Source organism: Cinclus cinclus, chromosome 13 (assembly GCF_963662255.1).
Source record: "Cinclus cinclus chromosome 13, bCinCin1.1, whole genome shotgun sequence".
In the NCBI taxonomy this organism is placed as follows: domain Eukaryota; kingdom Metazoa; phylum Chordata; class Aves; order Passeriformes; family Cinclidae; genus Cinclus; species Cinclus cinclus.
Window position 1 is genome coordinate 13,990,145 of NC_085058.1, and position 10,354 is coordinate 14,000,498.

The 10,354-nt window shown below is 51.2% G+C and overlaps 1 protein-coding gene across 1 annotated transcript; it reads left to right on the forward strand.

Annotated features, from left to right (window-relative positions):
- Positions 1-2,008: 2,008 nt before the first annotated feature.
- Positions 2,009-9,799, forward strand: RHCG (Rh family C glycoprotein). Its single transcript, XM_062501424.1, has 10 exons — positions 2,009-2,219; positions 5,551-5,737; positions 6,200-6,350; positions 6,691-6,838; positions 7,233-7,399; positions 8,077-8,214; positions 8,570-8,706; positions 9,243-9,367; positions 9,575-9,648; positions 9,734-9,799. Exons 1-10 carry the CDS (start codon positions 2,009-2,011, stop codon positions 9,797-9,799), a joined length of 1,404 nt encoding a protein of 467 aa, XP_062357408.1.
- Positions 9,800-10,354: the final 555 nt, after the last annotated feature.

A 10,354-nucleotide genomic window follows, 5' to 3' on the forward strand; every position in this document is an offset into this window, starting at 1 on the left:
CTGCCAGCACTGCTGCACACACATGTGCTGGCACAGCCCCATCAGCCTTCCCAGCGTTATTGTGGCCCTGAAAAGGAGCCTGGAGAGAAGCTAGTCCTTTAATGGGCTCTCACAGCATGGACAGCCAGTGGAGCATGCCAGCCCTGATGGGACTGCAGTGACAAAGTGCTGATCTACAGGTTGATAAGGAGGGGCAGCGCCAGGCAGTGCACCCAGGTGAGATTATCGGGCCAGCAGAAAAGCCATTAGCCTTTGTTCCTGGCCTCCACACATGGGGAGAGGGGCTGGCGACAGCAGGTGGGACAGAACTGCTGCCCCTGGGGTCTGCACAAGGGCTTTGCAAGCTGCTTTTCTGAAGACACTGCCAGTTCAGTGATGCCTTAGATTAGAAAAGCTCTGCAGTTACTCTTTTGCTACAGTAATCACAGAGTGTAGCTGCTGGTGGCTACAGTACCTAAGCAAGTCCCCTTTTAATATGCTCCTCTCTGCTGCCTTTTTCGAGGTGTCTAAGGGCTGCTTTAGGGCAGGGCAGAATACCGGTTTTACCACGTAGTTGGCACGAGAATATGCAACTGTCAACAGTGTTCCAGCAATTAGAGATCTAGTGTTGTTCAGGGATTTCAGCTTCTTTCTAGCTGGAGTTCCTTTGTATCCTTGTGTGTACAGCTGAGCCTACCCTGCAGAAACCCTGTGTGATGGGAGACCCAGAAACACACCCTGAGCAGCATTGCTCCAGGGGGAGCTCATCCTTCAGACAACATCCACTTGCTTTAGGTGTCCTCAGAAAGTGACCCCAGTCACATGGAGCTCTGCTCATGTCGGGTAAGGACTAAGGCAGATGGGCTTCTCTCTTCTTTCCAACGCTGTCTCTCTCCTGCTGCCTGCACAGGGTTCAAATGAGGTTGGAGAATGATTTTCTGTGGCCGTCAGTCTCTTCAAGACCATCCACAGCATTTTTCTGCCATCTGTCATTTTGAGAAGAAAGCACACAAGAAAAAATAATAAACTCAAATTATTGCCTAATCAACACCAAAATCAGTGCTGCTTGCTCAGCCTGCAGGCCACAATTAGATGCCATCAGCAAATTTGGGCAGCTTGCCTGGGCTGCAGTCTTTCATCTCTTGAAGACTGACAGGCAACCCAGGGATCTGCAGGCAGAGGAAGGAGCTGGAATCTGTTTGCAGGACTAGCCTGGCTCTTTGGAAAAGAGCACATAATTCAAAACAGTAGTGAAAAAGTTTTGTGTTTATGTTTGTTAATTAAAGGAAAACCATTCCAGAGGAGGGGATGTTTAGGGCCCCAGCACCATTTCACTGTATTGCCCTGGTTATGTAGCCCCAGCTCAGTTTGCCTTGCCAGGAGAATGCTCTGGGTAAATCACTTTGGGAAATTATGGAACATGTGTCACTTGAACATCCTTACAGCCTTGGTGGGGCCATCACACATCTGTGCACTCATGTAGGATTTTGGTACCTGGTTTGAAGCACACACCTTCCTCTTCCTCCTGTTCTGCACCTCAGCTGCTTTTCCAAAGCCAAGAGCTGGAGCAAAGGGCACCCTTCCTTCACCCATAGTGCCAGGTGGGGAAGGGCAGTCTCAGAGCTGGGGAGGGGGTGAGCACCCAGAGCAGGGAGGGAGGGGCCAGCAGGTATCAGGGCGCTCCTGCCAGGGTCAGGGAAGGGGTGTGGGACTGGGCAGAGCAAGGGGCCGGACACTCTGGCTCCCTCCCCAGTCACACTGGCCTCCACATCTGGTTGCCCCCGCGGAGGCAGGGCTCAGAGGTGCTCTTAGCAGCTTGGAGGAAAGGTGCTGAAGCCTGTCCCTCCTCCCAGGGAGGAAGGTGGGTTAGAGGAACAGCCCCGCTGAAGCTCCATTGCTCTGAAATGTGATCCTGCCGGAGGCACCTCCCTGGGCCCCACCTTGCTCTCTCCGACCTATATATACATGTGACCAGCCTTGGGCGGGCGCGGGGGACCTGGGCGCACTCAGTCCCCCGGAATCCCTGTGGATGGAGAGGTCGAGGAACCAAGGCATGGCGAAGAACACGTACATGCGCTGGCGGCTCCCGCTCGTGTGCCTCCTCTGGGAGGTGGCCATGATCGTCCTCTTTGGAGTCTTCGTGCGCTTCGGCGCTGAGGCTGATGCACACTGGGAGGAGGAGAAACGAGAGATGAACCTGACCAGTGACATAGAGAATGATTTCTACTTCCGATACCCCTGTGAGTATTCTGGAAGCCTAATCCTTGTGCTGGCTGGTTCCCATCCCGTCCATCCGAACCCATTCCATCCCATCCATCCTAGCCTGAGCCTGTCGGGGTTGCAGTCTCTAGTGATTGCTAGAAAGTGCTCTTGCTTTGAGGCTGGCTTGGGGCTCACCAGAGAGCAAGAGAAAAGCCTCATGGCCCTTTGGTGCCTTGGGGCTCTGTCAGCAGGATACCATGACACCTTTTTTATCCAGGAATAGGGCTGACGTGTTCCCAACACTCCGCAAGTTTCATCTTGCTATCCCCTCCCTCAGCTCTGGATCTGAGCAAGCCTTTATGTGCACACAGAGGAATGGCTGTCGAGATCCTGTGACATCTTCCTCCTCTTCCTCCGTCCACCCCCTCACTTGTGAATTACCCTTTAGCTACTGGCATTTCAGTGCCAGAGTCCTCCTAAGCTGCCAGGTTCCCAGGGTTCTTGTGTCTCTGCATCATAGTGACACAGAAATTATTCAGAAGCTTAAAACTCCTCTGGCCAGGCAGTGTCTTTGAGTGGCTTTCATCTCCAGGGCTGGTCATCTTTGGGAGCCTTTTAGAACAGCCTGCTTCTGTAGGCAATTGTTTCCAAGGAAGCAACAGGCCTGAGTCATGCATCTATTTAGAACATTGCCATTAAAAACACCTGCTAAATCAAAGGAGCTATAGCAACCTGTGGCTGCTGAGGATTAGCTAGCTCAGAAAAGGATTTGCTCACAGAAACCCGCTGCTCAGTCTGCCTCCAGGTTCATGTACGGTTGTGTCTGCCCTGGCCTCTCCCTGGACATCTGCCCTTGGGACCAGACCCACACAGGTTGGCATGAAGCAGCAGCAGTGCCTGAGGGCTGCTCTTGTCACTGGTGTGCTGGGAGAACATCAGGAGTCCAAGAAAGAGTGTGTAGGAGCTAAGGAAGTGACATCTCTTCTGTCCTCAGATCCCACTTGTGCTCTGCAGTGCCAAATATTCCCCCTCAAATGGCAGGATGGATTCAACACAACTAAATCAATCTAAGGGCAACTGCTCAGTTTAGATGTGAGTTATGTTTCTGTTTCAGACCTGAGAAAGGTCTCATGTGCCCAAAAGCACAATTGTTCTTTCTCCTCTATCTAATCAGAAATATTCTCTCTCTGCAAAGATGGACAAACATGACAAGGTGGCTAAGCCCTGGAATTTTAATCTTTGTGTCCATCCAGTGCCGCTCGGAAGAATGTGCTGGCTGAACACCTGAAGATCATTTGTACCAACATATGTGACCACTGCTGTCCACAGCACTTGTCTGCAATGGCAGAGGGATAGGAGTGACAAACAAACAGGTCCTTCAAGCCAGAGAAAATTGGGAAGGCAGGTAGAGGGAAGTTGTCCTGGTGTGAGGAAGCCAATATGTGGTTGTGTCAGTGGTGCCCATTGCCAAGTCCAGTCAGTGTGACAATTCCTTCTCATTTTAGATTGCACATGGATATTCCATAATCAGTGACTCATCCACTCTCTAGGGGAAAAGAAATGAGATTTTTTTTGTCCCCAAGAGGATTCCCAAAGCCCAAACACTTATTCTTGATAGTTACGGCAACTGTCGTGCCACAAAAGCAGGCTTACAAAACCTTTAGGGCATGGCAGTGCCTGTGCTGCCTCTGAGTGATAACAATGTTATTCTTACTAAGGGAAAACAAAGGCAAGGGTTAGAAAAAGGTTTTAGACTGGGAGTGGTTTAAAGAAAGATCTGCTCTTCCTCCTGAGTTTGTAGAAAGTCTAACACACGGTGGGAGCCTCTGGGTTTCTGGAAAGCATGGAGTCTACAGCTTTAACTCTGACCTGTGTATTTCTGCTTTTAGGATGAAAGAAGAATATATAATGCAAATGGCAGCAGATAAATCTAGCTGTATGTTGTGCTGCTTACACTGGAAAAGAGAGAGGGGAAATAAATACAGCTGCAGAGGGAAAGTCTATGGGATTGTGTGATAAAACCACAGTAAGATTGATTCCTAGGACATGTGGAGAAGTGCTTTGGAAGTGACCTCTGCTCAACAGTGCCAGCTGCAGATCTCATCTTCTTCCTTTTTAAAGAGTGATTTCATAGGCATGGGGGACATTTTTTAAAAGCAATCAGATTAGTATGGCACTACATGACTTAAGCCTGTCCAAATGCTCAACCTTAAATAAGTTGCAACGTCTTCTAAAGCACAAAAGGACAAAAAAATCTCGGTTTCTGCAGAGCTGCACTTCACGAGGGTCTTCACCAGCCCTCAGTGGAAGTAGCAGACACAAGTCCTGTGGAAATGGACCGGGGGCTGATGGATTTCAGCACAGGTTCAGGGTAGAGCAGACTTGGAGCCACAGAATTTCTTTTGCCCTAAGTTTGCACCCTCTCTGAGTACACAGACTTTGCTGAATATAGTGGCTATAATGATCTGTGCACTGCAAAATGCAGAATGTTCTGGTTTATCTCCATCACTTCTGTATTCATCTGCTCTGCAGCATGGGTTTGCTGGTGGGAGTCTCTCAAGGGGGATCCCAGACTTGGGTCTCCTGTTTTTTCTCTTGGCTGAGTGGCCTACAGTGTGAGAGTTTGCATGGTTCAATTTGTAAGTATGCAAGCATTTCAGTTCACTTAATTGCAAAGCAATGCTTATCTGATAGAAACGTGCAGCATTAAAAAGTACAGCAGGTTTAATGCACCAAGAAGGTCCTTCAAGAGGCTCACACACATCTGGTTTCCCCCGGGGAAGGGCATCTGAGGGGCTCGAGTGAGCAGGTCTGACCATTAGTGGGAAGAACTGGGTCTCTCTGGTTTAAGCACTAAAAATCTCACTAGGTGGGTTTCTGGTCTCAAGGGTATTTTGCCACTGATTTCTGAAGCATTTAAAAATGTATTTGTAAACTTTCCTTGTTCTTGTGTTCTCCTTGCATTGAGCTATCACCAGGACCCTGCACTGAATGGACCTACCCAAAGTGACCATTTACATGTTTGTACAAAACTTTACTATTCATTTCACATGATGGTTTTTGAGTTTTTTACAAAAGGGGAAAAAACACTCTGAGTAGAAAAATGTTTTCCTCTGTTGACTCCATTATTCTCAGGTCTTCTTTTGCACACACCTTTTAGTAAACATTTACTTTATATGTTGAGCCAGCTTCCAAAACCTGAGCCATTTTCAGACTTAGAAACATGGGGACATGAGGCAAACACACATTTTCTCTTGAATTTCCCCCCTACTGCTACTGATGTAATTAGTTTATTTTCAACACCAAACGCACATGACACTTGCAGCCATGTTGTCCTTGCAGAGCTGACAGTCGCTTCCCTCTGCACAGCTTTCCAGGATGTCCACGTGATGATCTTTGTAGGCTTTGGTTTCCTCATGACCTTCCTCAAGCGCTATGGATTCGGAGCTGTGGGTTTCAATTTCCTCCTTGCTGCCTTTGGGATCCAGTGGGCTCTCCTGATGCAAGGCTGGTTCCACTCTTTCAAGGATGGGAAGATCCTCATTGGAGTGGAGAAGTAAGGAGGAGTTGGGCTCTGGGATGGCACCTCTGGCCTGGCCAGTGGGAGAGCTGGAATGAGAGCCAAGCAGTTGGCAACTCCTGTCCCTCAGTTATGTCAAATACAGATCAATCTCTAAACTGTTGTTTTCCCTCCACGTTCTTCCATTTGCTTTCCACTTTTTAGTCCTAAGGTACCGTCATTGTGACAATACTGCTCAAAGGGAAGGTTGAGATGAGTGTCACCCCTTAGTGTCAAGCCAGGCACCATGGGTGTCACTGCTGAGAACACACTATATCATGCACATTACCTGAAAAAAGTTGGGGTATAAGGATGGGAGGAAGGTCAGTGGGAAATCCAGGGATGTCTCTTAATCACTTCTTTTTCTTCAGGTGGGATCTCTAGAGATGGGGATAGGTAATAGTGATTTACAGAGAAGTATTTCCTCATTAAACTACTATTTTCCTTCCCCTTTTGCAGCCTGATCAATGCTGATTTCTGCGTGGGCTCTGTGTGCATCGCGTTTGGGGCCATCCTGGGCAAAACCAGCCCCATACAGCTCCTTGTCATGACTTTGTTTCAAGTCACACTCTTTTCAGTGAACGAGTACATCCTCCTCAACCTCCTTCATGTAAGGTTTTAGGTAGTATCTGCTTTATTCTGCTCCTTCCTCTCTGCACCTCTCCAAACTGTGTCCCTTTGCTATGGCTCCACCAAGCCACTGCCTTCATAAGCATTTAAAATTCAAGAACTCAGACAGCAAAAGTAGACAGATTGTGAAGGAGAGGAACAGTGGCTCGTACTTCCCTGAGAAGGGAGATGATCTGGGGTTTTACACATCAACCTGGCAATTCAGGAGCACTGGGTCCCTCTGTCAGGTGTGCAGCAAGCTGGACATGATGCAAATCAGGCCTCAGATGCAGAATGAGAGGTGATTCCAGAAGCAAACCCCTGTTTTCCCATGGCTGCAGGTAAAGGATGCAGGTGGATCCATGACCATTCACACCTTCGGAGCCTACTTTGGCCTCACGGTGACACGGGTCCTGTACAGACCCAACCTGGAGCAGAGTAAGGACAAGCAGGGCTCTGTGTACCACTCTGACCTCTTTGCTATGATCGGTGAGTCTGCCCTCATTTCAGGGTGCTGCTACATGGGGACCACTTGGCTGCATGGGGCTGGTTCCTCCTGTGTCTCTGGGAAAAACTGAAACCAGGATATGGAGTTGAGGAGCTCTGCATCCCAGAGGTCTTACACCTTTCAGAGTTACTCAGCTCCCTTCATCAGTGGCTGGGTTGAGATGGTGCCTGGGAAGACAAGGGTGCATTTTGGTTCCCTTTCTCTGCCAGCCTTTCCTGATGCTAGTCTCATCATGCGGGGTGCAGCCTGGGGAAAGCAGGACTATGGGGTATACTTTCCCTCAAGCAGAAGTATGTTCTTTAGAGTTTTTTTTTCAATCCCTGTATTCTCTCTTTTCCCTTTCTCTTCCTCAACCCATCTGCCCCACCCCACCAGGTACCCTGTACCTGTGGATGTACTGGCCCAGTTTTAACTCAGCCATTTCTGATCATGGCGATGCCCAGCACCGCTCTGCCATTAACACCTACTGCTCACTGGCTGCCTGTGTCCTTACCACCATGGCCTTCTCCAGCATGCTGCAAAAGAAGGGCAAGCTTGACATGGTAAGATGGGAGCAGAGAGCCCTGCACTGCCCAGCAGACACATAATGAGGTTGATCAAGGGTCCAGGAAACAACTGGCACTTGTGTTTTGCTGAACAGGCACAGGGGTTTCAGGGCATGATGGTGAAACCAGCATCCAGGCAGAAACTCTGAGGTTGTATTGAGTAAGAAAGTGGGAATGGGTCCTGCAGGGCTTGAGGTGTGGGGTGATGCCCTGCCTGTGGTGGACCCAAGTCACAGCAGGGACTGGCCTTGCTCTGCTGGGCATGTTGCAGAGCCCTGTTTGGCAGCAGTCCCCATCAAACTAGGCCTGCACAGCAGCTCATGAGCAATTGTGGGGCTGACTTGTACGTGTTGGATGTGTGGGTGACATGTCTCTGTGACAGCAGAGCTTGCATGACACACGGGTGAAACAATTTCCATCTCATCACAACTCCCCACCCATATCTGTGGATGCAAAAAACGTGTGTGGTACGGGGAGTGGGAGTCTATGTGCACCTGTGCTACAGACAGAAGCTGCCTGTTCTTTTCTTGTTTTTCACCACCAAGTGAGAAAATGGGCCCTGATATTTCCTCTGGAAACATTTTCAGAGCTGATTCTCCCACTTTGCCATTTGCACCATCCCTGAGCAATTGCAATCTCCCTGAGATGCCAAGGCAGAGCGGTTGCTTCTGCAGGTCCACATCCAGAATGCCACACTGGCCGGCGGCGTGGCCGTGGGCACCAGCGCCGAGATGATGCTGACTCCATATGGCTCCCTCATTGTCGGGTCCATCTCTGGCATCGTGTCCACAGTGGGGTATGTCTACTTCACGGTGAGTGCTGCTCGAGGGGTCTGCAGCCCTGGTCCTGCTGAGGAGTCCAGAAATTGATTCACTTCCCTTTGGTGGTTTCTGCTTTCCAGAATGCATTATGAGATGCACTTCTGTCTCCTTTTACTGCCCCAAAATGCTCAGGAAGTTTCAGATTCTCAACAGGAACGTGCTTGGAGAATATGTTGTTAGTTTATCCTGAGCTTGGCTAGCATTTTTGTCTACAAGACTTTAGCTTTTTAATGGGACACAGTATCTCTCCTCATTCTTGGTTTATCCCACTCCTCCATGGAAGGAGCTAATCTTTTCCAGGGCCACGCTCAGCTCCCTGATCTCTCCCTACTTCCCTTCTCCTCAGCCTTTTTTGGAGTCCAGGTTGCACATTCAGGACACCTGTGGCATCCACAACCTCCATGCCATGCCAGGCCTTATTGGGGGCATTGTGGGGGCCATCACAGCAGCTGCAGCCACAGAGGATGTATATGGAAAGGAAGGGTAAGATGACTTGTAAAACTTCCCTGAGAATAGGTTTTACCTGAAGCTCCGTGGGCTGGAAGCAGGGAGCAATTAGCAGCTTTTGTTAATAGTCCAGAGTTGCCCAGAGTTGTTCCTCGAAATCATGGGGTGCACTGACTGTGTTAGGCTTACTGAATTGTACTGAACTGTAGCCTCATCTTATACAGCTGACTCTTGGTGGCCTCATAAAGTGAGCCACAGTCATGCTGTTTGGCATTATTCTGGGCCACAATGGGGAGGGAAGTACTTCTTCCTCTCTGTATTGTTTTGTGGGGCCAGGTAAGGCTAAGAGTCTAAATGTCAAAGGGAATGTTTATATTTTGGGCTTCTCTTTTGTAAAGGGGGTCAGAGAAGGAAGTGAGCAGTGTTTTGGCCATTGCCATGCTCTCCTGGTCCGCTGCAGAAGAGGGATGGGGCTAGGGAAGAGTTCCCAAGACAGCCGGGCAACATGGTTCCTCTGGAGCAGGGGAACGTCTCCTTCCAGGGGCAATCATCACCATTTCTGCCCTCGGCAGTTTCATCAAGGCGTTTGACTTCTCCGGCGCGTACAAGACACGGACACCCAGTATCCAGGGAGGGTTCCAGGCTGCCGGCATCGTGGTGTCTCTGCTGATGGCCTTTGCTGGGGGGGCCATCGTGGGTAAGCCAGAGGGGAGCACGAAGAGGGGAGGGTTGAGCCAGCCTGCAGCTGAAACAGGGGAACGTGCTCCTGTGCACGGCCGGATGCACCCTGGGGCACGGCACCGAGCACCGTGCCAGGGCTGCGCTTGCCCCCTTGGGTGGACCACCAGCAACCCCCCTGCATCCCCCTGGCCCCCTGCCCACCGTCCTGCCCTTCTCCTTGCAGGGGGCATCCTGAAGCTGCCCATCTGGGGGGACGCGGCAGCCGAGAACTGCTTCGAGGACGGCGTTTACTGGGAGGTGAGGGGCGCGGGGCGGGGGGCACGAGATGGCGCTGTGGGCCCGCGGCCCGGCCCGGCCGGGGTCTCAGGGGGCTCTGCCGCAGGTGCCGGAGGACGAGGAGAGCGACGTGTACCACATGCACAACCCCGACAAGCCCGCTTCGCCCTGAGCCGCTCCCGCCGCCCGCCCGCCTTCCCCGCCGCCGGACCTCGCCCCGCTCCCGGAGCGAAGGATCGTCTTCTCCCCGTGACGACGAGGGCTCTGCCCTACTCTATCGCTTTTGTAACGAGCTGCTGTGGGTATAATAAAGTCGTGTTCTTTCCAAGCCTGCGCTGCCGTGTGTCAGCGGCCGAGCGGGATGGGATGTCGCCCAGACCCGTGCCTCCCGCCAGCGGCACAGGCGCTGTCGAGAGAGCTCTTGGCTGCCCGGGGCAAAGCAGAGGCGCTGGGACACTCCTGGTGCCCTGGGGACAAAGTGGAGTCATGAACAATGGCAATACAGGCTGGGTGTATTCCACAATGTATTGGATCGTGCAGACTGGGGAGATACCTGACTGGGGAGCTGGCACCTTGAGATGACAACGGAGAAGGTGATGAGCCCCCATGGTGGGGGCTGAGCCCCTGCGGGAAGCACAGGCCGGGCTGGTTCTTTTTGAGGAGGGGATGCTGGGGTGCAGCAGCTGACCCGCTCCTCATCCTGCCATCCACAGCAGGGGTGAGGGCC